The sequence below is a fragment of the Caloenas nicobarica genome, chromosome 31 (genome assembly GCF_036013445.1).
Source record: "Caloenas nicobarica isolate bCalNic1 chromosome 31, bCalNic1.hap1, whole genome shotgun sequence".
NCBI lineage: Eukaryota > Metazoa > Chordata > Aves > Columbiformes > Columbidae > Caloenas > Caloenas nicobarica.
The window spans coordinates 2,457,912-2,484,372 of record NC_088275.1 but is presented as its reverse complement, the minus strand read 5'-3'; the positions used below and the strand labels follow the sequence as shown (position 1 = coordinate 2,484,372).

Below are 26,461 nucleotides of genomic sequence, written 5' to 3'. Positions count from 1 at the left end.
CCCCAAGCCACGCCCCCCCGCCACGCCCCCCGCGGTGCCGGGAGCCACTTCCGGTTCCGGGCGGTGAGCGGAGCGGCCGCGTCTGCTCCGGGGGTTCCCGGCGGGACCGCGACGTGCGTGACGTGACACGTGCGTGACGTGTGCGACAGCGGGCGGGTTGGGCGGGGCCTTCCGTGGGGGGAGGGGGCGGCCCGGGCGGGTCGGGCCCCGGGGGGTTCGGGGGAGGCCCGTGGGGGATCGGGCCCCGCGCCCCCCCCGCTGTCCGGTCCCAGCCGCCCCCGTCCCGCAGCGACCCATGGCGAACCACCTGCGCTTCGTGGGCCGCACCGTCATGGTGCAGAACGGCGACGTGGAGGCGGCTTACAGCGTCCTGAACCGGTGAGGGGCCGGGGGGCTCAGCCTGGGGGGCCGGGGGGGATCTGGGGTCCAGGGGCCGCCCCGCAGCTCCGGAGCTCGGCCCAGACCCGCTGGCCGCACGAGGACCCAACTGCTCCGAGTCTCAGGAGGGTCCCGTTAAGCTTCAGCTCTTGAGAAAATGAACCACTGAGCTCATTAAACCAGGTGTAATTAGGTATTGGTGCGGGTCCGCCTCTGGAAACCCCCTGGCTGTGCGGCCGCGGGGGCTTCTCCTCCTGTGTGACCTTGGGAATTGGGGTCAGAATGGACGGTTTTGGTGCTTTTTGCTGTGCTTGAGGGCTCTGAAGCCCAGAGGGTCACACGGGGCTCTCGCTGCCACCTCTCGGTTCAGACGCCTCCTCGGATGTGGATTTAATTAAATTAAAGTCAATTAAAAAAACTAAAGCAGTATAAAAGGAGGCAGGAGCGCAGCAGGGATGTGGCAGCGGCTTCACTGGGGGTCGGTGGCCCGTGATGGAGGAGGAAGGTGAGGAGGAGGAGATCCCGTCACCCTGCACCCACCCTCAGTTAATGGAGCTTAACGAAGCTCCGAGGGCGCTCGTTACCCTCAGGTGCGGTGACCTCCGGGCGTCACCTGTCACCGCTGCTCCCAGAGCCGCGTCTGAGCTTTGCGGGGGGGGGGGAGGGCAGCTCTTCCCTCCTCACGCCCCCCGGAGCCGTTTCTGGGACGCAAAGAGTCATTGGAAACACTCCAAATGTTCAAAACACAGAAGCGAGGCGCGATTTTAACCGACCCCCTCGTTTTTCAGACCGCCGCGGGGTCACACGCAGGAAGCGGGGCCGGGGGGCGCGGCGTCTCAGCGCGTGTCTCAGCCCGTTTCTCGCCCCGCAGGATCCTGACGCAGGACGGTTTGGTGGACGCGGTTCGGCGGCGCCGGTTCTACGAGAAGCCGTGTCGGCGGCGGCAGCGCGAGGCGTACGAGGCGTGCCGGCGCGTCTACAGCGCCGAGATGAGCCGCAAGATCAGCTTCCTGGCGCGGGGCATCCGGCAGGACCCCTGGCTGGGCTGCTAGGGGGGGCCCGCACCCCTCCCCAACGCAATAAAAGCCCCTCCTGTTAACCGCTGATTTAATTTAACTCGAGTTAATTGCGGTCGACGAGGCGCCGGGTCCAGCGCGTTTCCCGCGCGCGGGAAAAAGGGATTGGGGCGGCAGTCACGTGATGTGGGCGGTGCCGGCGGCGCGCGCCGCGCCCGTGTTTACTGACAGGCCCCGCCCACCTTCCCCGGCATCCCCCGCGCCGGCGTTTCCGCTTCCGCCCAGACGCGCCGTCACCGTCGCGGCCGCCGCTGAGCGGGGCCTGTGGGGCCGCGGCCGCCCCGGTGAGGGGACAGCGGGGACAGTGGGGGGGACGGGACGGGACGGGACGGGACAGCGGGCGGCACCGCGGCTGAGGCGGCCCGAGCCCGCGCTGAGGGGGCCGGCGCCGCGGCCTCGCTCGTCGCTCCGCGGGCTGAGGGAGCAACGGGCCGGCGGGGGCTGAGCGGGCCCGGGGGGCTGAGCGGGCCCAGGGCGGGGGCCGGGGGGTTCCCGCCGCCAACCGGCGGCTTTGCGCCGTCAGGTTGAAAACTCCCCGCAAAAAAAAATAATTTAGCGAAGCGGAAAACTCTTTGATTTTTTTTAAGAAAAATTGTAGTCAGTGGAGCTGAAAACTCCCGTTAAAAAAAAAAAACCAACGCTAGGCAGCAAAGCTGAAAAGTCTTAATTAAAAAAGCGCACAGTGAAGCTGAAAACTGCTTTTTTAAAAAAATAATTTGGGTAGCAAAACTGGCAATCTCAATTTAAAAAAATGGTGAAGGTGGAAACTTATTTTTTGAAGAAAATTTTAGGCAGCAAAGCGGAAAAACTGGATTTTAAAAAACATTTTAGGCAGTGAGGCTGACAGCTCCTTTTATTTTATTTTAAGCAGCAAAGCTGAAAACTCGTTTTTTATTAATTCTGTAATCCCTGAAGGAAGCGGTTTGGCCACCGGGAAGTCCCGTGGTGACCGGTTAGTGCCTCTGTACCTATTTTAGCGTCTCTATCTGTATTTTAGTGCCTGAATGTGCATTTAAACCCTTACACAGGTTTGATTTCCCCACTGTCGTCGTTTCGGGTTTGTCACCCGCAGCCGCAAGACGTCGGTGACGGGTTCAATGCTCTTTCCAATTTCAGGGCCAATAATCATTATTTAATCAGTTTTCTGTTTAATTAAACCCATCGAGGCTCCGCGGGGGGAAGAAAATGTCGATGTGGAGCGCGTTTCCTTAAGAAGATTTTCATCCTCTTTCCAGATAGAGGCGACTTGGTTTCTTAAGCCGATTAAGAGCCCGGGCGGGTAATTAAATCGTTATCGCAGAAGCGCTGACGATGAGCACGGAGAAGTTTTTGCCTTGAAAACACCAGAAATGTGGATTTTCCAACAATTTAAGCAGCAAACACGGAGCAGGCGGGCGCGTGCAGGACTTTTTAATATCAGCGAAGTTCCAAGTGATTTGTGAACCTGAGAGAAATTAGATTAATTAAGGGCGAGTGTGGAGGGCGGTTCTGGATTTGGTTTAAAGGTTTTTTGCCTTGTTTTTCTTCCGAAATGATCAATTGTGGACTTTGGCGTCTCGAGGCGTGTTAATAACTGGATTAACAGCCCCAAAAAGAACAGAAATACGTTCAAAAAGAGGCTGAGGCGTGAAGGGAACAAAAATTAATGTTTTTGTCTCGTTCGCTGCGAGTCAAAGCTGAGCCTGGGCCGCTGGAGGTTCAGGCTTTTCCCTGCAGAATCACCTGGTATTTTATTTAATGAATCTGTGTTTTTTCTCATGGTTTTTTCACCAGGTGCAAGAGCAGCGGTTGGAATCGGCTCCCGGGCGAGATGTCGCTCTCCAAAAGGGAACTGGATGAGCTCAAGCCGTGGATCGAGAAGACGGTGAAGCGCGTCCTGGGCTTCTCGGAGCCCACGGTGGTGACGGCCGCGCTCAACTGCGTGGGGAAGGGCATGGACAAGAAGAAAGCGGCCGGTGAGAGCTCGGAAACGGCCCCGAAATCGCGTTGAAACGGTTATTTCGCGCGTGGCAGGTTGTGGGTTTGTTGCGGGGGGTTGGTTTGTGTTGGGTTAATTTGATAAAAGCGATAAAATCCCCCCCCGAAATTTGAAGCTTTCATGGAGACGTGGGAGTGACTTTGGCTCAGGCGAGTTTGTGCAAATTTACAGGTGGGATATGGGTAAAAACCTTGGAATGAGGTGCAAAAACCCCAGAATATGGTACAAAACCTCAGAATAAGTTACAAAAACCCTGGAATATGGTACAAAACCTTGGAATAAGTTACAAAAACCTCAGGATGTGGTAGAAAAACCTCAGAATATGGTGCAAAACCTCAGAATATGGTGCAAAAGCCTCAGAATATGGTGCAAAAGCCTCAGAATGTGCTACAAAAATGTCAGAATATGGTACAAAAACATCAGAATAACTTACAAAACTTCCGAGTATGGTATAAAAACCTTGGAATGTGGTAGGAAAGTTCAGAATAAGTTCCAAAAACCTCGGAATAAGTGGGAAAAACCTTGAGATATGGTACAAATCTTCAGATTATGGTATAAAAGCTTCCGAATCTGGTACAAAAACCTCCAAATCTGGTACAAAATCATCAGAACGTGGTACAAAAACCTTGGAAGAAAAAATGGATTTAAGGCCTGTTTTTGTAGAGGAATTGAAAATGATAATTTAACTGGGTTTTTTTAATTATTTTTTGACTGTTAGAGCCCTAATTATTACTTTTTTCTAGTCAAATCCCGGACTCCTTTAATCTTTCAGAGTTTCAATCTCCTGCCAACAGGATCCGCAGGTCCCGGAGGCCCCAGTGGGGCTGGAACGACCTCGAAACGAGGCGTTTCCAGCCCCGCGGGTTCTGCCGTCTCCTGCTCGCCCCGGGCAGCGAGTTTCCCGTTTCCAGCCCGTTTCTGTGTTTCGCAGACCACCTGAAGCCGTTCCTGGACACCTCCACGCTGCGGTTCGTGGACAAGCTCTTCGAGGCGGTGGAGGAAGGACGCAGCTCCCGACACTCCAAATCCAACAGCGACCGCAACCGCAAGCGAGAGCTCAAGGTGATTATCGATTAGCAATTGTTTTTTTGTCGTTTTCTCCTGTTTTTCGGTGGCCATGGAGATATTCTACCACACTTTCCTCTTCCAGAGAGGTACAGCTCTTAAAAGTTCAAGAGAAAAGACCCTTTTTTTTCCACGACAAAGTGTGCGAACCTTTACCTTTCGGTTCTCTTGACCTTTTTCCTTTTCTCTTTTTGGTGTTTTTTGGTTTCTTTCCCGATCTCCGCGAGGTTTCTGCAGCGGAATCGCTCCTCAGGGCTCTGTCTGTCCGTTGCCTTCCATTCTCTTCGCCATCGTTCTGGTTTTACGACGCTTCCCGTTGCTTTTCCTCGCTCAGCGAGCACATTGGGCTCCGTGCTGCGTGATCCGCGGGCTTTTAATTCTCTTTTTTCCACACGGAATCAACAAATGGTGATTTTTAACACCCCTCGTTGTAGCCGGAGGTTAATTACCGTGGGGATTTAGTAGTGCTCTAGTGTTTCACCCACTAAACGCTCGTTTTGCGGTGGAAGCCACGTGCGTCCCAACCTGTTTCCATCTCCTCCTCTTGACGACTCCGCTCTCACCTTCTGGAATTGCTCTTTTTTGGTCACTCGAGTTTCAGAATCCTCCTCCCCGCTGCCCGAGTCGGTTCCTTTGCGCTTTTCTTGAGGTTCTGATTTTACTTGGCGCTCTGGGACCGGGTTTAACCTCCGAGCGGGAATCATCCTCTTGGGGTTTGGTCTCTCGGGGTGCGTTGGGAAGCTGCTCCCTCCACCTCCTCGTAATATTTTCTGTTAAAAACTTGCTTTTTTTCCTCTCCCGCTGTCCGGCTGTGGCTTTAACCGGTGCCAGTGAAGGTCTGGGGACAATCACAAGCGGTGCGTTGTAGGAATTTCCGTCCCGCAGAGCAGGTGCAGCCCCAGTAGCTCGAAAGGATTTCAATCTTCCACGGCTTTTTTTGGTTGAGGTTGGAAATTTGGGGCAATTTCTTCCCCAAAAGGCTGTGGGGCGTTGGAACAGGCTGCCCAGGGCAGCGCTGGAGTCACCGTCCCTGGAGGGGTTTAAATACCCAGAGATGAGGTTCTCAGGGACGTGGGCTGGATTATGTTGGACTCCATGATTTTGAGGGGCTTTTCCAACCAAAACGACATGAAAACCACGTCAGGCCAGCTCCTCTTCAGGCTCTTTCCGTCTCTCTGGGTCACTGAGCGGGGCCTTAAACCTCCTCAGTGCCAAAAAACCTTTGGCCGCCTCCAAAACCGCCGGTGGTTCTGACGTTCCCGCGACGTCCCGCCTGCCAAACCCCCATCACGTCTCTCCGTAGTTCACCTTTCTCGGAGCTGGTCCGTCGCGGCCTCGCTCCGACCCGACCCCACCGGCCATCGCATCGCGCAGACCCGCGTCCCCGCCGCCCCGGCGCTGGTTTTTAGAGGTTAATTTGTGCTTTGACGCTGAGATCCCGCAGCGGATTGATCCCGAAGGCTCCTCGGGGCTCTGCCCGGCCTCCCCTCTCTCTGCTCGGTTCGCTCCTCGGGGTGAGGTCGTTGCTTGGGAAGCGTCAGGAACTAAAACAAACGGTTTCCACACTTTATACTATGGGCAAGTCCTTTCTCTTGAACTTGTAGGTTTTCCGGGAAGTGCCTGTGTCTGGCTGAGGAAGTGTCCTTGTAGGATACGAACCGTTGTAGTGAAGAAGGGATTGCGGCTAACGCTTAAACCGGTGTGTATATTTTCTTTTCAAATAACACCTTGACACGCGCACACGCCGCGGCCACGCGGCCGCACGGACAAACGCCATTTACTGACACAAACCAGGCGCCGAGGAGGTGAAACCCGCGGCGTCGCCAGCTGCGGCGTCTTTGGCTCCGTCCGCATTTCGGGGAGGACGCGGGGGGACAGCGCGGTGGCACCGAACCCGCGGGACTCGACAGGGGCCGAGTGTCTGAGGTTTAACGAGGCTGAGCCCTGCGCTTGGGTCACAACAGCCCCGTGAACGCTACAGGGGAAGAGCGGCTGGAAAAGGACCTGGGGGTGTTGGGTGACAGCGGCTGAACGTGAGCCGAGGTGGCCACCAGCACCCTGGTTGTACCAGCACCGGTGTGGCCAGCGGGACCGGGGCAGCGACCGGCCCTGCCTGGGAATGGGGAGGAAAACCGCGAATCCTGGGGGCGGGTTTGGGCCATCACCTCAGGGTCAAAATGGCGGCACCAGAATCACCTCAGGGCTCAAAATGGCGCCGCCAGAATCACCTCAGGGCTCAAAATGGCGCCAGAATCACCTCAGGGCTCAAAATGGCGGCGCCAGAATCACCTCAGGGCTCAAAATGGCGCCGCCAGAATCACCTCAGGGCTCAAAATGGCGGCGCCAGAATCACCTCAGGGTCAAAATGGCGGCACCAGAATCCCCTCAGGGCTCGACACGGCGGGCAGAGGGGTGGCGGGATCACCTCATGACAAGAAAGAGCTTGAGGAGCTGGAGTGAGTTGAGAGAAGGGAACGGAGCTGGGGAAGGGGCTGGAGAAGGAGGTTGAGGTTGGAAATTTGGGAGAATTTCTTCCCCAAAGGGCTGTGGGGCGTTGGAACAGGCTGCCCAGGGCAGTGCTGGAGTCGCCATCCCTGGAGGGGTTGAAAATACCCAGAGATGAGGTTCTCAGGGACATGTTTAGTGCCAGGGCTGGGATAATGCTTGGACTCTGATCTTAAATGTCTTTTCCAACCAAAACAATTCTCTGAAGCTGTGGAACCATTTTAGCCCAGTCAGGCCAGCTCATGTTCAGGCTCTTTCTGTCTCTCCAAGTCGCTGAGCGGGACCTTAAATCTCCTCAGTGCTGAGAAACCTTTGGCCACCTACGAGACCGATGGTGGCTCTGGCACTCCTGTGATGTCTCCCGTCCTTCCAGCTCCTGAACGGATCATCTTTGGTGCTTCTCTGGTGGGGGACCAGGGTGGAGGCTCCGCGCGAGACGTACCAGTGGATTCTAATTCCATTTTAACCCTAATTCAATTCTAAACCGCGGTGCTGACCCTACGGTGCCGGATCTCACCCACCTGCCGATTCCTCCTCTTAAAACCGTGACCTTGAGGAGAGTTCTTTGGTTTTTAACCAGTTTTCTCCTCCTCTTTTCCTCAGGATGTGTTTGGCGATGACTCGGAGGTGTCCAAGGAATCTTCGGGCGTCAAGAAGCGGCGCATCCCGCGCTTCGAGGAGGTGGAGGACGAGCCCGAGGTCATTCCCGGCCCCCCGTCCGAGAGCCCCGGGATGCTCACCAAGCTGCAGGTGGGTAAACTGGGCCGTCCCGGGAGTTCTGCCCCAAAACGGAGCCGCCCCGGCCGAGATCTCAAACCCCAGCGTGGTTTAGTCTTTATCTTAATTTGTATAACAAGCTGTGCAAGCAAAAGGCACGTTGGTTTTGCCTGGTTTTTGTTTGCCGCGATCGTCGCCGACGTTCCCTTCGCAAGGCTCGCTGCTGCGTGTGCGTTAGGCGAACGAGAGTGTGGAAACATCGAATTTGGGTGTTTTCTTTGCTTAATCTGGGGTAAGTGGTGCTGGTGGGAGAGTGTTAGATGCCTTCTCTGCAGCTGGAGGATGTTGATTAGAGAAGTTTGGATAGAATTTTGGTCTTGCTGAGCTTCTCGCCTTCATTTTCAGCTGTAAAAGGACGCCAGGGGCTCCTTTTCTCCTGATAAAAGGAATTAAAACTCACTGTCCGATTCTCTGTCCACAGATCAAGCAGATGATGGAGGCGGCCACCCGGCAGATCGAGGAGAGGAAAAAGCAGCTGAGTTTCATCAGTCCCCCCACACCACAGGTACCGCAACCAACAGGCAAATCCCCCCAACAAAATCCCAGCTGTGACACATCAATCTAAACACGCCGGAGCAGGCACGCGACAAAAATTCTTCCTTCTCTACCGAACAGCCCAAAATCTCTTCTTCGTCCCAATCGGAACGTCTCCCCATCGGCAACACGATCCAGCCCTCGCAGGCGGCCACGTTCATGAACGACGCCATCGAGAAGGCGCGGAAGGCGGCCGAGCTGCAGGCGCGCATCCAGGCGCAGCTGGCACTCAAACCGGGGCTCATTGGCAACGCCAACATGGTGGGGCTGGCCAACCTGCACGCCATGGGCATCGCGCCGCCGTGAGTAGCTGCGTCGGGGAGGCCGGGCTGGGAAATCCGGGGTAATTTCATCACAAAAGGGTTGTTGGGTGTTGGAAGAGGCTGAAGTGGTGGAGTCACCATCCCTGGAGGGTTGAACAGACGGGAGATGAGGTTCTCAGGGACAGGGGGTGGTGACAGAGGTGGGTTATGGTTGGAACTGATGATCTTGAGGGGCTTTTCCAACCAAAATGGTGATTCTGTGATCATGGAAGGGTTTGGGTTGGGAGGGACCTTCAAACAGCATCTGGTCATGGGCAGGGACATCCCCAATGGATCAGGGACATGTTCAATGGATCAGGGACATCCAGCCAGACCAGGGACATCCCCAATGGATCAGGGACATGTTCGATGGATCAGGGACATCTCCAACCAGACCAGGTTGCTCAGAGCCACATCCTTGGATGTTCTCATGATAAATGGAAGTTGAGATTGGAAATTTGGGGAGAATTTCTTCCCCAAAGGGCTGTGGGGCGTTGGAACAGGCTGCCCAGGGCAGTGCTGGAGTCACCATCCCTGGAGGGTTGAACAGACAGAGATGAGGTTCTCGGGGACGTGGGGCAGTGCCAGCGTTGGGGTAACGCTTGGACTCCGTGATTTGGTGCTTCCCGCGGAAATAAGACTCGCATTTCCTTTGAATTAACGCCGTATCCACGTTTTAATTCCACGTATCTTTGTCTCGCCCGCAGGAAAGTGGAGCTGAAGGACCAGACCAAGCCCACGCCACTGATCCTGGACGAACAAGGACGAACCGTGGACGCCAGCGGTAAAGAGATCGAGCTGACCCACCGCATGCCCACCCTCAAAGCCAACATCCGTGCGGTGAAGAGGGAGCAGTTCAAACAGCAGCTCAAAGAAAAACCCTCTGAAGACATGGAATCCAACACTTACTTTGACCCCCGGGTCTCCATCACCCCGGCCCAGCGGCAGAAACGCACCTTCAAATTCCATGAAAAAGGCAAATTTGAGAAAATCGCCCAGAGGTTGCGAACGAAGGTATTTCGGAGGGGCTTGCCACAAAAATTGCCACGGAAACAAGGGTTCAGTTCAGGATGGGGCTCGATTCTCCTCTCCGGGATGCGAAAGGAGCTGTGGCGGCTTCCACTGAGAAGTTTTTTCAGTAAAGTCGCCCAAAACTTTGCTGTCAACATAATTTTTTTTAAAAAAAACATGCGGCCAAATTAGGAACGGATGCGTGGAAAGCATTTCTTACAGCTGGCTTTTATGTTTTTTGACAAAAGATTGAAAGTTTCCAAAGACGACAGATAATTTTTCTGGCCAGGTGTTTTTTCCACGGAAGCGATCGCCTGAGAGGAGGAGATTTAAAGGAATTTGGGTAAAATACCCACGTTTTTGGGGAGAAAAGAGCTTCGTTAAGCAGAAAATTCTGGGGATGTGATTCCTGTAGGGAGATTTTCCTTCCTTTCCAATGGAAAGCTCAGTAATAAGACCGGATTTTTAGCAGATTTTCTGCACAAACACTCCACCATCGTGTGCTGTGTGGTTTCTTTAAAAAGAAAATTTAAAAAAAGTCTGCAGGTTTGCTTCAGACTGTTTAAAACTTCAATAAATGAGGTGCGTATGTGTTGTGCTTTCCCCAAAGGTTTGGCTTTTTTGGAATGACCTTTTTTGCGCTGTTTTCCTCCTGTTTTCCTCAGGCACAACTGGAGAAGCTGCAGGCGGAGATTTCTCAGGCCGCCAGGAAGACGGGGATCCACACCTCGACCAAACTGGCTCTGATCACTCCCAAAAAGGAGCTGAAAGAGGGCGAGATCCCGGAGATCGAGTGGTGGGACTCCTACATCATCCCCAACGGCCTCGACTTGTAAGCACTTTTATCGCCGCCTTTCGATCGGAGCAAATTTGGGGAGTTTCTCGGGGGTTTGTTTTGGTTTTTCGCGTTTTTGCTGAAGGGAGGGCAGAAAGGAGCTTTGTAATGACCCAAACTCTCTTTTTATTTTTTAGAAAAGGTGGAACGTCTTCCAAGAAAGACGAGTATTTCGGGATCACAAACCTTGTGGAGCACCCGGCGCAGCTCAACCCACCAGGTACGGCCCCGTTTTGCTCCGGTTTTGTCCTTAAATTAAATGCAAATTGTTCCGAGCGGCTGGCGCTTGGTGGGTGAAGCAGCCTGGGGTCGCTCGTCCCCGCGAGGAGAAGAAATCGTGCAAAGACCAGTTGGAAAGCTCTGGAAATAGGCGTGAAATTGGGAATATAGAGACTCTGCCCTCGTCTGGGAAATTTAATATAAAACCAGGTGCGGTTCCCAGTAGGTTCTTACCTGTCGATGACAAACTCGGCCAGGTTGGTTTTGACCTTCCTACCTCAGTAAAAAGACGCAAAACGACCACAGAGCGTTTTATTTAAAAAAAAAAACAACCCTGGTTTTGTGGTTTTGCATTCGGTCAAAACAACCCGCGGAGGTGGGTTTGGTGATAAATTCGGGACGTAACGGCGCGTGGCGGAGATTTTCTCTTGCTTCTTCCAGAGCACATTGATGGTTGATGTTTGATCCCGTGTCTCTCCCCAGTGGACAGCGACACGCCGGTGACCCTGGGCGTTTATCTAACTAAAAAAGAGCAGAAAAAATTACGGCGACAAACTCGGAGAGAAGCCCAAAAGGAGCTGCAGGAGAAAGTCCGGCTGGGCCTGATGCCGCCGCCAGAGCCCAAAGGTCAGTATAACAGTGACGGCTGCGAGCCCCAGGTTATAAACCCGTTTTTTGTGGGTTTTTCCCGTTACCGGCGCCTCTCACGGCTCCTCTCCCCTTTCCTCTGCAGTAAGAATTTCAAATTTGATGCGGGTTCTGGGCACGGAGGCCGTTCAGGACCCCACGAAGGTCGAAGCTCACGTCCGAGCGCAGATGGCCAAGAGACAGAAGTAGGTGGTGCCTCGTGCCTTTATTTTTTTTGTTTTTTTCATCATTTTAAAGTGCGTTTGTAGGGAGTAAAATCCTGGCAGCGAAGCAGAAGCAGCGGGACTCTGCGTCCTGGCTCTTGGTGATCAGCAAAGCGGCCTCGTGCCCGATGCTAAATTAATTTTTGTCCACAATGCTCACGGCTGTGGCGGTTGTTACTAACAAGTATTTTCAGGGGATGAATTGGAGCGGTGACTGGATTAAAAAAAAAAATAAAACCCAGATGCTTTTGAGGCAGAAATCTGCAGTCGCAGCCGCTTAGGGGTCTGGGGGCCCCGTTTTTAGGAGAAGGATGCGTTTTGGGGCCGGAACGGCCGCATCGGGCTCATCGCCGCCTCTCTCTTTGCGCCCAGAGCTCACGAAGAAGCGAACGCCGCGAGGAAGCTGACGGCGGAGCAGCGGAAAGCCAAAAAGATTAAAAAACTGAAAGAAGACGTTTCGCAGGGGGTGCACATCGCCGTGTACAGGTGAGCTCTTGCCCGGGCTTCACCAGATGGTTTCTTTCTAAATAAACCTGAAAAATGACCTGTAGAAACCCACTTACCGAGTTTCCATCATCGTTAAGGAATCCTAGCCTGTCGCAATTAACGCTGTCACAAAAACGTGTCCGTTAACTCTGTCCGTAACCCATCCTCTTACAACCGAGCGCTAAAAATCCGTGTCGGGTTTGGAGTATTTCGGCTGGGATTTGAAGTTTTTGATGAGGAAAGAGCTGTTTCCCAGCTGTCGGATTTCATTGATATCCAGAAATCAGGAATTTTTCAAATTTTAATTTCAAATTTCAATGAAACGAGGATGGGAAGGGATGGACAAAGCGGTTCCGAGGGGCGAGTAAAGCCCCTGAGGAGCTGGAAAGGGAAATTCTGGACCCGATCGAGTCACAATAGGGAGCTCTTATGGCTGATAATAATTCTATTTTTCCACAAACCTTTGTGGTTTTCTTTTTAGGGTCAGAAACTTGAGCAATCCAGCCAAAAAATTCAAAATCGAGGCGAATGCCGGCCAGCTGTATTTAACAGGCGTGGTGGTTTTACACAAAGACGTCAACGTGGTGGTGGTAGAAGGAGGTGAGGACACCCAGGGCGGGTTTTTTGGTCAAAACCCCAAAATCACCCTGAGAACTGTTGATAGAGGGTTATGGAAGGACAGAAAACTAAGGAAGCCGTTTGAAACTCCTTAATTAGGGCTCTGACGGGGTTCGCGCTGACTGCAGAGCCCAGCGCATTTGATGCCAAAGGGAAAAAACTCTTGAATTCTTGATGCTCAGAGCGAGGAAAACCTCAGCTCTGGCTCTGGCCGTACGTGCAGTTTGAAGTAATTAAACGTTTGTGGGCATCGTTTGGCTTCTGCCGCTTTTTAGAACCTCCTAAAAACCGAAAGTTAAAGGACTCTTTTTTGTGCAAATCGATTCTTGGTTCTTCCTCAGGCCCGAAAGCACAGAAGAAATTCAAACGTCTTATGCTTCACCGAATAAAATGGGACGAGCAGACATCGAACACGAAGGGAGAGGGTGAGCGGAAACCGCGCGGGGACGGAGAGCGTTTCCTCCGCTTTTGGGACTACAATTGGGTTTTATGGGTGGTTTATTTTTGTTTTTCAGACGACGATGAGTCCGACGAGGAGTCCGTTAAGAAAACAAACAAGTGCTCTCTGGTTTGGGAGGTGAGTTGTGGGTTTAGTTCAACGTGGGCTGGAGGGAATGGAGCCTTAGGCAGCAGCTGAGGTAAAAATTACATTTTGAGGCTTCAGATTGGGTACAGATCCACTCATGGGACTCTTTCTGTGGTATTTAGTGAGGGATAGGAGTGTCAGCGCGCAAAAGCGTTTGTTTAGGCGGAAGGGAATTGGGTCGTAGCAGCTGAGATAAAAATGATCTTTTAAAGCTTCAGATCAGACACAAATCTGCTGATCAGACTCTTTCCTTGGCATTAGTTGAGGTGTGGGAGCGTCAGCATGGGAAACTATTTAGGTGGGAGGGATCGAGTTTTAGCAGCTCTGAGGTAAAAATGCTGTTTTAAGGCTTCAGATCAGATGTAAACCTGCTGATCGGACTCTTCCCGTGGTATTTATTGAGCTGTAGGAGCAACGGCGCGGAAAACCGTTTATTTAGCGTTCAGCCAAGCTGTGTTTTCTGTGACTTTCGCCTCAGAAACGGGTCGGGAAAGGTGATTTTTCTGCCCCCCCCCAGGGCACGGCCAAGGAGCGCAGCTTCGGCGAGATGAAGTTCAAGCAGTGCCCCACGGAGAACATGGCGCGGGAGCACTTCAAGAAGCACGGCGCCGAGCACTACTGGGACCTGGCGCTCAGCGAGTCGGTGCTGGAGTCCACGGACTGAGCGCGCCGCCCCCCCGCACCCTGCTCCCCGCGCTCTCCTCGGCGCAGCCATTAAAGACATATTTTTTAAAACAAATCGCCGTGAAAGCTTATTTTCGGGACGGGTGACGGTGGAGCGTTTGTGGCAACGACGGTGTCTGTAGAAATAATGGGAGGGAAGTGTTTGTGAGGGAAGCGAGCGGGCACAGGCTGCACTTGGGGGGCTGGCGGTGGCAGGGGCCACCTGCCCTTCGTTTATTTACACAATAAACTGTTTTTTATTTAAACCCGAGGCCGTTTCTTATTACTAATTCTATTGGCGCCCCCCCCACCCCCCCGGCCGCCATCTTGGCGGGACGCGCAGGGCGCAGGCGCGGGCCGCGCGCAGAGGGGCGGGGCGAGGGGCGGGGCGGCGCATGCGCGCGGGGCGGCGCCGCGGCCCGTGTGAGGGAGCCCGGCACAAAATGGCGGCGGGGGGGCGGGCGCTGCGCTCGGGGGGGGCCGGGCAGTGACCGCGCCGCCGCCGCCGCCGCTCCGCGATTAACGGCGCTCGGGCCGCGAGCGGCGCCGCGGCTGAACGAGCGGGCTCGGGGCGGCGCCGCGCCCGCCGCTTCACCTCAGCGCAGGGGCGCCGGGCCCCGCCGCGCAGGCCCCGCCGAGGCGCCGCCGCCGCGCAGGCCCCGCCGGGGCCGTGAGGGGAGCGGGAGCCCCCGCGCCGCCGCCGCCGCCGTGTGAGCGGCTCGGGTGGGCGAGCAGGGCGGGAAGATGGCGGCGGGCGGCGGAGGCGGCGGCCGGGCCTCCTCCTCCTCCTCCTCGGCCGCCGCCTCCTCGTCGGCCGGCGCGCTGGAGGCCTCGCTCGACAGGAAACTGCAGGCGGTGACCAACACCATGGAGTCCATCCAGGGCCTGTCCTCGTGGTGCCTGGAGAACAAGCGGCACCACAGCACCATCGTCTACCACTGGATGAAGTGGCTGCGCCGCTGTGAGTGGGGCTGGCGGTGGGGCGGGGGAGCGCTCCGGGCCTCGGCCGGCGCCGCTCCCGGGGCCTCGGCCCCTTCACCCGCTGCCGCTCGGGGCCAGGACCCTGCGGGGGCTCGGGGGTTTGGGTGCGCTTTCCGCGTCCATCCCCAGTTATTTTGGACGCGACATCGAGCAAAAAGTTGGAACCTGCGGTTCGGCGATCGCTCGGTGCCGTGTTGCCGCCGGGCAAGGTTTCTGCTCGACGTCAGCTCAGGAAAAACACAACTCGCGTGTCCGCGCCCGAGCGGCGGCACCGCCAGCTGCTTCGGTTCTGCGTGCGCTCCTGGGGAGTCTCCTCAAACAGCGTTTCCAGGGCTGAGGGGGAAACGCACCTTCAGCGCTGTCCCTTGGGTGCCAGCGCCGGGTCCTGGGTGCCAGCGCTGGCGTTTGGCGCAAGTCGGTGTTTCCGTGAGTCCCGTCACCTCCGTCGCAGGACTTAAAATGAGCTTTGCAGGGACGTTCCGCTCCCGAAACGCCGCTCCGGGTTTGTACTAAACCTCTTGTAGGGTTTGGGAAGGTTTGTTTTCTCGGTGCACGCACAGAGGACTCTTCTCCTCCACGTTTTGATGGAGGCTTTTTGTTGCCTGCGGCATAACCGTGTGATTAAAGGGAGGAAGGTGAGAGCCCGCGGGCTGTTTGCTGGTCCGTACTGGTGAGGAGCTGGTCCTGAGGGCTGTTTGCTGGTCCGTACTGGTGTGGAGCTGGTCCTGAGGGCTGTTTGCTGGTCCGTACTGGTGTGGAGCTGGTCCTGAGGGCTGTTTGCTGGTCCGTACTGGTGAGGAGCTGGTCCTGAGGGCTGTTTGCTGGTCCGTACTGGTGAGGAGCTGGTCCTGAGGGCTGTTTGCTGGTCCGTACTGGTGAGGAGCCGGTCCTGAGGGCTGTTTGCTGGTCCGTACTGGTGAGGAGCCGGTCCTGAGGGCTGTTTGCTGGTCCGTACTGGTGAGGAGCCGGTCCTGAGGGCTGTTTGCTGGTCCGTACTGGTGAGGAGCTGGTCCTGAGGGCTGTTTGCTGGTCCGTACTGGTGAGGAGCTGGTCCTGAGGGCTGTTTGCTGGTCCGTACTGGTGTGGAGCTGGTCCTGAGGGCTGTTTGCTGGTCCGTACTGGTGAGGAGCTGGTCCTGAGGGCTGTTTGCTGGTCCGTACTGGTGAGGAGCTGGTCCTGAGGGCTGTTTGCTGGTCCGTACTGGTGAGGAGCTGGTCCTGAGGGCTGTTTGCTGGTCCGTACTGGTGAGGAGCTGGTCCTGAGGGCTGTTTGCTGGTCCGTACTGGTGTGGAGCTGGATTTTCTTTGCGTTAGGGTCTCCCCTCAACACCCCTCGCGTTTGGCCAAGTTCCTCCTTAATCACTTTATCTGTTACCACCTAAGACAACCCTTGACCATAGTGCCCCGATCCCTCGTTATTTGGTTACTTTCCGCTTACGTATTTTATTTTTTTCCCTTCTTTTCCCTTCACATTGCACTGAATTTTCTGCCCCTGCGGTTTCACACAGCAACAAGTGCAGGTTCGGTGACAATACCGGAGAGCGCCGCTTGCTTTGGGGTTCTTTCCTCAACTTTTAAATATTTGGATAAAGAATTTGGTTGTTTTAGAAGGAAGAAAAAAAAAGCATGTTGGTATTTAGAGATGTTGCTGTTGGTATTTAGAGATGTTGCTGTTGGCACGAGCGGCTCCTGTCCCGTTGGCTGAGAGTTTAACACCACAAGTGTTCCTAGAAGATAATTCTGCAAAAACTTCACCTCCGGGAGGTTTCTGTTGGGAATCGAGAGGTTTCTTGCAGGAATTTAGTTGTTAAATATCGCGTCTTGTTGGGAATTAATGTGGAGACGTCGGCCAGCGGAGCGAGCGGCCGTTCAGAGCTGAGCAAAACACCGCCATGGGCTCCAGTGTAGAATTTCCCATTTCTTGGCCTTATTTCCTCTGCGGTTTAAGCCGCAGAGCAACTAAGAATCTCGTTTCTATCAATATTAGCCCTAAATCGAGGCGCTAAATGGACTCAGCCTCGCGGAAAGGGCGGCGGCGTTTGCCTTGAACTTGGGTGCGGGACCGAGTGTTGGGTTGTAATTAAATCCCACAAAAACTCAACCCGATGGATGGGCCGACGATGGATTTTGGGGCCGCGCTGGTTTTGAGTCGTTTCAGGATTTCCAGCCCCCGGGGCAGAGCAGAACGTTCCTCAAACAAACCTTTTGGGTGACGGTTTATTTAACAATTGCTTTCTAATTTCACAATTATCTTCTAATAAAAGCTCGCAGAGCTTCTCGTTGGCTGCGAAATATTCACGGAGCCGCTTTTCCTGAGGCGCAAACGAGTTTTGGTGCAAATCCTGCCTTTGATTTCTGGTTTTGAGCGGGAGGGGATGGGAGTTTGGGGTTGTTCTGCTTTTTCTGCTTGCGGGAGCAGCGTCAGTAACAAAGTGACCCGGGAAAACGGAGGGAAATGGAGAATTTATGGATTTGTAGGTTAAAAAATTCACATTATTAATGCGGGGAAGGTGGGAACCCAATAGAGCTCACGGGCACATGAAACAAAACCATTTAAAGCCATTACAGCTTAAAAAAAAAAGGAGATTTCGACACAATGACTCCTGGAAAACACAAATAAGTGGCCTCTAAGTGATTAGAGCGGAGTCGGGAGCCAAACGGGGTGATTTCTGTGTTTCGGCCTCTTTCCCGCTGACATTTCTGGCCGTTCGGTTCCTCTCGCAGCGCCATGATCGTCCAATTAGTGCTGGGTTAATGACTTTTTGTGCCCTTTTTAAGCTCAAGCGGGACGGGAGGTTCGGGGAGGATCTGAAAATGATTTGTAAACTGCGGATCTTGTCTCCGGTCCCCAGGTTTGCCCGTTCCGGGACGCGCCGTTGACGGGAACCCCGATCAAACCCCAAAGCAGGCGCCGGAGCGTCGGTATCGCGATGCAGCCGACGTGGCTCGGCCGCGACGCCGAATCCGAATTTTCTCTTTGCCTTTCAGCGGCTTTTCCCCACCGGCTGAACCTCTTCTACCTGGCCAACGATGTGATCCAGAACTGCAAGCGCAAGAACGCCATCGTGTTCCGCGACACCTTCGCCGAGGTGCTGCCCGAGGCCGCCTCCCTCGTCAAGTAAGCGGATTCACCCCAAAAAATGAATTTCTCCCCAAAAAGGGCCTTTCGGAGCAGAAGCACCAGCGTCAGGTCCGCTATTTGACACCGTTTCCTTTCTTTTTGTTTGAAATTCTTACGGGCGCCGTTGCTCAACGCCTGAGGCCGATGCTGCGTGGGCAGAAATCAGGGCAAAAACACGTTTTCTTGACCAAATTCCCCCCTGCTGGACTCTGTAACTCTGCTCTGTGGAGAGAATGATGGTTTCTTTTTTTCCCCACATGGAAAAATCACTTTATTTTCCCCAGAGCATCCCTATCAAAAACTGCTTGGGCAGAGTAACAATTGATGTTATTATTTCTCCCCATGAATAAAGGTGTCAGAGAAACCCCATCGCTGTTCCCACCGCTCGCAAATCCGCTCCTTTTACCCGGAAAACCTTCCCACTCTGAAGGGCCTTTGAAAGTTTTGCTTTAAACGCAGAATTATTTCTATTATTCTCCATTCTAGACTAACAATGGTGTTAAAGAAAACCCACTCTTCTCTTTCAGGGATCCCTCTGTGTCCAAATCTATCGAAAGAATCTTCAAAATCTGGGAGGACAGGAACGTGTACCCCGAGGAAACCATTTTGGCGCTGAAAGAAGCTCTGAGTAAGGGACTTTTTGCATTTTTTACCTTAAAACTGCCGCCTGACGTTAAAGAAAATGGTGTAAAAAGAGGGTGAAGTGACAGAACTTGGTTGAGGTGTTTTAAACCAAATTTCTGTTCACTTGTTTTACCGGGCACCAAAACCCAGATTCTTGAGGAATCCTGTAATGCCAGGCTGCAAAAAAAAGGAGAAAACCCATGAAATGTTTTCCAGGTACCACTTTCAAAACTCAGAAGCAGCTGAAAGAAACTCTGAACAAACAACCGAATAAACCGTGGAAGAAATCGCAAAGTAAGGAAACAGCGGGAGCTCTGAATTCGTGTCAAATGCCCTGTCTGGGGCAGAAAATAACATTTAGCCCAGAACCGAGCAGAGCACCTGGACCTAAACACGAGCCAGGAATTTGTAGGGAGGCGCAATACATTTTTAGGGAGGCGCCGTAAATTTTTATAGCACATTAAAGCAATACAATTTTTTTTAAAAAAAAAAGCGATAGTGTAATTTGTCGACCTCCATCACAACCAGTGACACGGGACTGTCCCCTGGAGCTCACGGGGGAAGCCTTTTGATAAATTATCTTAAAATATTTAAATTAAAACTGCTTTTTGTGACTTATTTTCAGTCGAGGTGTCGCTCCTTGGTTTCTTGACACTTTTTCTTTCTTCCGGCAGCATCGACGAACCCGAAAGCCGCTTTGAAATCCAAGATTGTGGCCGAATTCAGAGTAAGTCTGCGAGTTGATGTTTGGAGCGAATGGTCGGGTCCTCGGGGATGAGGAATTTCGGGCGGCCGAGGGGTTGGTGACAAGAAATCTCCCTAAATTAGATCCCCTGAGGGAGTGCGGGGTGTAGTAGATTAAAAAAAATAAAAGTAGGGACAGACCTTTTTTTTAACCATCAGAGGAGGAGATTTGTGGTGTTACAGGCCGATCTGTGCGGCTGGAGGTTAAAAATTCCACGGTTTGGTTCAGAGTTGCGGTTGGGAACGGGGCACTCGCTGTCCCGCAGAACGCGCTGAGGACGCGTTCCCGTGCGATCGATGCTGTTTTTGCCGCAGCCCCAGTCGCTGATCGACGAGCTGCTGCTGTACAAGCGCTCGGAGGATCAGATCGAGCTGAAGGAGAAGCAGCTCTCGACCATGAGGGTGGACGTGTGCAGCACCGAGACGCTCAAGTGTCTCAAAGGTAAAGACCCGACGGGATCTGGGGAAACGCGCGTGGAACCGTCAGGGCCGCTCGGCGCTGTCGAGCCTTAGACCAGAAATCAAACTCCTGAAATTTCACCAAGCGGGAGCCAAAAACATTCACGAATTCGAAGCTGGTTGTGCAAACCCGCAGACATGGAGCCCAAAGAAAGCAGAAAAGTGGATTTTGGGCTGTTCAAACGTGTCCTTAAAACGTGCAGAGCCCCTTAAATCATTTCAGATTTGATAGTTTAAAATGTTTAAGGCATCTATCAACAGCTACAGCTTGAGGTGCCAACTGTGAGTCCGACAGTGAGCAGCACGTAGGAACCACGGTATTTTCAGTCCTTTAATTGGAAATTTAATTGTAAAACCGCAGAGAGCTTGGAAATACTTGAAAATGTTCATTTACAGTTGTGGTGACTCGTAGATGAGCGCGGTAACGAAGGAAAAATAAACTCAAGATTTTTGCCTCTTCCAAAATGAGAATCCAGTCTCTGTGTGGTTAAAAAGAGTAAAATTCTACATTTCCACGTCCCGAGTTGATTTGCGCGGCGCTCGATCCCCTTGCAGACAAAACGGGGGGCAAGAAATTCTCCAAGGAGTTTGAAGAGGCGAGTTCGAAGCTGGAGGAGTTTGTGAACGGGCTGGACAAGCAGGTGAAGAACGGCCCCTCGCTCACCGAGGCGCTGGAGAACGCCGGCATCTTCTATGAGGCGCAGTACAAGGAGGTCAAGGTGGTCGCAAACGTGAGTCCCGTTTCCTTCCGTTTCTGCCCAAAAACGCGTCGTCTTTCTGTGAAGAAATGAAGGAGTTTAGCGCGATGATCGGACAAAGGGTTTCAAAAGATGGCGGGGTTTGGGGGGCCAGTGAGAGGAGGAGACGCTACAAAAATCCACGGGTCAGAAACTGGATTCTTGGATGTTGCTGGAATTTTATAGGAATTTTTAATCTATGTTTTTATAAAAACCTCTCCATTTCTCAACGGGGGCAAAATTACTGTTAATCAAACAAATCCTAAATTCTGGAAGTTGCATGAGTTGTGATCGATACGTGAACTAGATGAAAAGAAACAAAGAAAAAAATCAGTAGAGCATTGTAAAAACAACCAATCCTACAAAAACAAAACAAAACAAAAACCCCAAAGCAACCAGCATATTTGTTAGAATTTTTTTTTTCCAGTGAAAGTTGTTTGAAGTCACCGGATAAACATTTTGCCTCCCCCTTTTTTTGTGGTTGTCGCTCCGCAAGCCGCACCAAAAAGCCGAGTTCTCACCGCAGGGTGCGGCTGATGGGAAATGGGTTTTCTACGGCCGCGCGCTTCTTCGTTAGGGAAGCAATTAAGCCGTGCCTAATTGAAGACGCTCAGATTGATGCCGTTTCTTTCGCAGGCTTATAAAACGTTCGCTAATCGAGTGAGCAACCTGAAGAAGAAGCTGGACCAGCTGAAGGCGACGCTGCCCGACCCCGAGGAGTCTCCGGTGCCATCCCCCAGCATGGACGCCCCGTCCCCCACCGGCTCTGAGTCCCCGTTCCAGGGCATGGGGGACGAGGACGGGTCCCGCTCACCTGCCAGCCGCAAGGCGCCGGAGCCCGTGACCGACAACCGCGACGTGGAGGACATGGAGCTCTCGGACGTGGAGGACGACACGGCGAAAATTATCGGTGCGTTCTCGCCACCCAAACCACCCGCCAAGCGTGTTTGTACGTGCGGGAGTCAGAGCCGGTGTTTTGGGACAGGAGGAAACGGCCGCAAGTTGCGCCAGGGGAGGTTGAGGTTGGAAATTTGGGGTAATTTCTTCCCCAAAGGGCTGTGGGGCGTTGGAACAGGCTGCCCAGGGCAGTGCTGGAGTCACCATCCCTGGAGGGGTTTAAATACACAGAGATGAGGTTCTCAGGACATGGGTGGGTTAATGCTTGGACTCCACGATCCTTTTCCAACTAAAACAATTCTGTGAGGATCCCTTTGAAAATCCTGTCCCCTGAATAACTCTGTGCACAGAATGACAATTCTGCTCTTGTTGTCAATGCAGTGGAAGAGCGGAAGGAGAAGCAGGCGGCTCCGGCGCCCGCGAAGGCCGAAAGCGTCCCTAAAACGGCGCCGTCTACCATGGCGGCGGGCACGGCTGCGGCGCCGGTGACGCCGCCGGTGACGGTGACTCCCGCGGCTCCCAAGGCGGTGAGCGTGGCGCCTGGCGCTCCATCCCCAGCGCTCGCCTTGCCCAACCTGGCCAACGTGGACCTGGCGAAGATCAGCTCCATCCTTAGCAGCTTGACGTCCGTCATGAAAAACACAGGTGGGTTCGGCAGCTGAACGAGCCCCGAGCGTGAGGGCAAACCCCGTGAGTCCTGCGGGCGGGTTTGGGGCCGTCACCTCAGGGCTCAAAATGGTGCCAGAATCACCGCAGGGCTCAAAATGGCAGGCAGAGGGGTGGCAGGATCACCTCACGCCAAAAAAGGCCTTGAGGTGCTGGAGCGAGTTGAGAGAAGGGAACGGAGCTGGGGAAGGGGCTGGAGCACAAGTGTGATGGGAGTGGCTGAGGGACCTGGGCAAAGTTGCACCAGGGGAGGTTGAGGTTGGAAATTTGGAACAAGCTAAAAAAAAAAAACCCCTTCCGTCCCCAAACTGGCGTGTCTGTGTGTCCTTCCAGGTGTCAGTCCCGCCTCAAGACCTTCTCCCGGAACCCCCAGCAGCCCCACGGCTCTGGCCGGCGGCCTGAAGCCCCCCGTGCTGGGGACTCCGGCTGCTCCCTCCAACCCATTAGCGAATATTCTCTCCAAAGTGGAAATAACTCCGGAAAGTATCTTGTCCGCGCTCTCCAAAACGCAGACTCAGACGGCGCCGGCGTTGCAAGGTACCGCCCGGGGACGTTCCAAACGTGCCAAAATGCGCCACTGTGCCTATCCTGAAGCAAAAATTAAGGGGAAAAATCACTTATTTGGAACATTTTATGTCTTGGGCAAAGGCAGATGACTTTTTTCCTAGTGAGTGTTATTCCTTTTCTGTATGTCTTCATGTTTTTTCCCTGACCGAAGCACGTTTATCCAGAATGCTTCAGGGAAGGGTGCTGAGCGGGACTGGAGACACGTGTTTTTGTGCTTTCCTCGTGCATCCAAAATTGCTTTTTTTTAGGGCAGAAAACTTCCCAGAGGGGCTTCTCCTCCCTCCACACCTCGTGCATGTAACCCCGCCAGCAGCGCGGGGTTTTCACACCTGGATGCCAAATCTCTTGTGATATATGTTGTAATTCGTGTATTTCCAGATCACTCTGAGCATCCGGCAAACGTTGGCTCCTCGGTGGGTGCTGATGTCGATATTAACGCGGCAAAACCCAGTCATTTTCCTGGCTAAAACGTGAAATTCTTTTAATTAATGACATCTGCAGTCCGAGAAACCGTGACTCAGGGTTGACTTGTCTCTTCCCTGAATATCTGACCGCAGTGTTTGGGTTTTTCTTTTTGTTTCCTTTTATTTTTTCCCCCAGGTTTGTCATCGTTACTTCAGAGTGTGGCTGGAAACACCGTCCAGGCCGGCGACACGGCCTCGCAAAGCACCACGGCGTCGCCGGCCAGCGCCAAGGGCAGGAGCGTCCCCGCCAACACTCAGCCCTTCGCACCCAAAACCTTTGGTTATTCCCCCAACTCCTCAGCCGCCGAGGTTCCCTCCACGGTGAACAAAGCCCCAGTCGGACCCCCCCCGGGGCTCTCGGGCTCCGGTTTTAAGCCGCCAACTAATTCCCTGGGCTTTCCCGCTTCCCACCCACCCAGCTCCTCGTCCCTCTTGCCGACGGAAACCTCTCTGGCTCAGCCCTCGGAGCTCCCCAAGCCCAAGCTGGAGTCCGAACCCCCGTCCCCAAGCCTGGAGATGAAGATCCACAACTTCCTGAAGGGAAATCCCGGTTTTAGCGGCCTGAACTTAAACATCCCCATCCTCAGCAGCTTGGGCTCCAGCGTCGCCGCCGAAAGTCACCCCTCGGATTTCCAGCGCGCTCCCGCCGCCATGGACAACGTGGACGGGACGCCGGTGCGGGACGAGCGCAGCGGGACGCCCACGCAGGACGAGATGATGGACAAACCCGCCTCGGGCAGCGTCGACACCATCTCCCTGCTCTCCAAAATCATGAGCCCCGGCTCCTCCACGCCCAGCAGCACCCGCTCGCCGCTCCAGAGCCGCGACGATGGCTACTCCCAGGACATCCCCAACTCGGTGCACGCGTACCGGCCCTTCGCGCTGGGCAGGGAGTCGCCGGCTGCGCTGTACAAGCCGCCCGCGGACAGCGTGGAGATGAACTCCCTGATGGACTCCTCCCAGGAGAAATTCTACCCGGACACGTCTTTTCAAGAAGACGAAGATTACCGCGATTTCGATTACTCGGGGCCGCCGCCGTCGGCCATGCTGAACCTGGAGAAAAAACCCGCCAAATCCATCTTGAAATCCAGCAAGCTCTCGGAAGCGGCTGAGTACCAGCCGGTGCTGCCCAGCTACGGGCAGAGGTCGCAGGAATTCGCTGTGAAATCGTCCTTCCCGCCGGCCATGAGGTCCATTCTGGAGCAGAGCGAGAGCTGCGACCCGCTGGCCTCGTCCCCGGGGATCTACGGGGGTTACGGCCTCCGGGCGAGCGACTCCGCCTCGGACGGTTCCCCCTCCCCCGGCAAGAACGAGGTGTTTTTCGCCGCCAACTCGAATCACACCAATTTACCCAAACCTGGGGTGCACTCGGGCCTGGCGCAGAAGCAATACCCGGACTCGCCGCACTCCCTCCCGCACCGCTCGCTTTTTTCGTCGCAAAACACCCTTTCCAGCCCAGCGGGGAGAGCTCCGGACGCCCCCAAACCTTTGGCTTCCTCCATTTCCGCCACCTCCACCATGGAATTCAAGAACATGCTCAAAAACGCCTCCCGCAAACCCTCCGATGAGAAGCATTTCGGGCAAATCCCCAAAAGCGGCTCCGCCGAGGGGGTGAGTTTGGCCAAGGGGGGGGACGCGCAGCCGCAGGAGGAGCGTTACCGCATCGAGACGCGCGTCTCCTCCTCCTGCCTGGACCTGCCCGACAGCGCTGAGGAGAAAGGGGCCCCCATCGAGACCCTGGGGTACCACAACGCCGCCCCGAGCCGGGGGGGCATGTCGGGGGAGCCCATCCAGACCGTGGAGTCCATCCGCGTTTTGGGGAAAAACAACCGCGGGCACGGGCGCGAGGCTGCGCGCTCCGCCGGCTGGTTCGAGGTGGGCGCCGGCGGGGGCGGCGCGTTCGATAACGGCCCCTCGGGCGGCGCGGAGCTGCCCGGCATGGGGGGGTTCCCCCCGCGCCTGCCCCCCCCGCCCGCCTTCCAGGAGAGCGTCAACAGCTTCCGCGGCAAGAACTTCACGCCGGCGTTCGAGCACCGCATCCCACCGCCCCCCCTGGAGCACGGGGCGCCCTTCCCGCGCGACGCGGGCGTCCCCGCCGCCCCCGTGCCCCCCCCGCCGCCGTCGGCCGCCCCCCCCAAGGACCACGGCAGCCTGTTCCCCCGGGAGCATCCGGTGCCCCCTCCCCGCATGGAGCACGCCAACCCCTTCTCCAAGGACGCCCCCCTGCCCCACGCCGTGCCCCCCCCTCCCGCCGTGGAGCACCCCGGGGTCCCCTTCCCCGCCCCCCCGCCGCCCCCCATCCCCGGGGACCACTCGGGCGTCCCCTTCCCCACGCAGCCCCCCCCGGCCGGGGACCACTCGGCCGTCCCCTTCCCCGCGCCCCCCGCCATGGACCCGGCCGCCATCCACCAAGGGACGCTGAAGGAGCATTTCCCCGGACACCCCCGCGACGCGGCCCCCCCGCGGGACCACCCCCCAGCCGTGGGGCTGGCACCGCCGCTCGGGACCCCCCCGCGGGCCCTGGGGCCCCCCCCGACCGCCCACAGGGACGGGGGCGCCCGCGGGGGCCTGGGCCGAGCGCCCCGCGCCGAGTTCCGGCCCTGCGAGCCCTTCGGCGGCAGGGAGCCCTTCGCGGGGCTCAAGCGGCCCCGGCCGCCCTTCGCCCGCGGAGCCCCCTTTTTCGCCCCTAAACGCCCCTTTTTCCCCCCGAGGTACTGAGGCGGCCCCGGCGCTCGGGGGGCTGGCCCGGAGGCTTTTTTCTGGGTTTGTCCCTCCAGAGCCCCCGCGACCCTTCTCCTAAATTAAATATTCAGTCAGGTTTTTGTTGTTGGTGGTTTTTTTTAGTTTTATTTCAGTCTTTTTTTCTTTCTTTTTTTTTTTCCTTTTTTCTTTCTTTTTTTTTCTTTTTTTTGTCCTTTTTTCTTTCTTTTTTTTCTTATTTTTTTCCTTTTTTCCTTTTTTCCTTTTTTCCTTTTTTCCTTTTTTCCTTTTTTCCTTTTTTCCTTTTTTCCTTTTTTCCTTTTTTCCTTTTTTCCTTTTTTTCCTTCAATTTTTTCTTTTTTCGCTTTTTTTCTTTTTTTTCTTTATCCCTTTTGTTTTTATTCTTGGTTCCTTCCTTTCTTCCCCCTTCCTTTCCTCCCCGCTTTCCTTTTTCCTTTTATTTTGTTATTTGGGATTTTTTGTTTGTGTTTTGGTTTGGTTTTTGTTCATTTCTTTTTTTTTTCTTTTTTTTGTTCTGTATTTCCCCAGCGCACCCACTTTGGTGCAACACTAGCAAAAAAAAAAGAAGGAAAAAAAAAAGTTTTAATGGAAAAAAAT

General features: G+C 54.6%; 3 protein-coding genes across 7 annotated transcripts; all 3 read left to right on the top strand.

Moving 5' to 3' along the window:
• The first annotated feature begins 27 nt into the window (after positions 1–27).
• On the top strand, positions 28–1,481 carry MRPS21 (mitochondrial ribosomal protein S21). Of its 4 annotated transcripts, none has more exons than XM_065653728.1 (3): positions 28–113; positions 290–378; positions 1,250–1,481. In XM_065653728.1, the coding sequence occupies exons 2-3, from the start codon at positions 296–298 to the stop codon at positions 1,428–1,430; spliced, it is 264 nt and encodes an 87-aa protein (XP_065509800.1). In that variant the 5' UTR covers positions 28–113; positions 290–295; the 3' UTR covers positions 1,431–1,481. The 4 variants fall into 4 exon arrangements, with proteins under 4 accessions (XP_065509800.1, XP_065509801.1, XP_065509799.1 ...); XM_065653729.1 differs by having other exon boundaries at positions 40–124; XM_065653727.1 differs by having other exon boundaries at positions 42–129.
• Positions 1,482–1,652: 171 nt separating this feature from the next.
• Positions 1,653–14,150, top strand: PRPF3 (pre-mRNA processing factor 3). Of its 2 annotated transcripts, none has more exons than XM_065653598.1 (16): positions 1,653–1,738; positions 3,228–3,409; positions 4,364–4,494; positions 7,606–7,752; positions 8,201–8,284; positions 8,395–8,615; positions 9,323–9,629; positions 10,292–10,458; positions 10,599–10,681; positions 11,164–11,307; positions 11,414–11,513; positions 11,904–12,017; positions 12,499–12,617; positions 12,977–13,060; positions 13,151–13,212; positions 13,739–14,150. In XM_065653598.1, the coding sequence occupies exons 2-16, from the start codon at positions 3,265–3,267 to the stop codon at positions 13,883–13,885; spliced, it is 2,055 nt and encodes a 684-aa protein (XP_065509670.1). In that variant the 5' UTR covers positions 1,653–1,738; positions 3,228–3,264; the 3' UTR covers positions 13,886–14,150. The 2 variants fall into 2 exon arrangements, with proteins under 2 accessions (XP_065509670.1, XP_065509669.1); XM_065653597.1 differs by having other exon boundaries at positions 13,700–14,150.
• A 443-nt stretch (positions 14,151–14,593) lies between these two features.
• Positions 14,594–25,993, top strand: RPRD2 (regulation of nuclear pre-mRNA domain containing 2). Its single transcript, XM_065653799.1, has 11 exons — positions 14,594–14,845; positions 17,853–17,982; positions 18,513–18,613; positions 18,826–18,903; positions 19,284–19,336; positions 19,669–19,795; positions 20,368–20,543; positions 21,186–21,459; positions 21,828–22,091; positions 22,446–22,649; positions 23,280–25,993. Exons 1-11 carry the CDS (start codon positions 14,629–14,631, stop codon positions 25,859–25,861), a joined length of 4,206 nt encoding a protein of 1,401 aa, XP_065509871.1. The 5' UTR covers positions 14,594–14,628; the 3' UTR covers positions 25,862–25,993.
• The last annotated feature ends 468 nt before the right edge of the window (positions 25,994–26,461 follow it).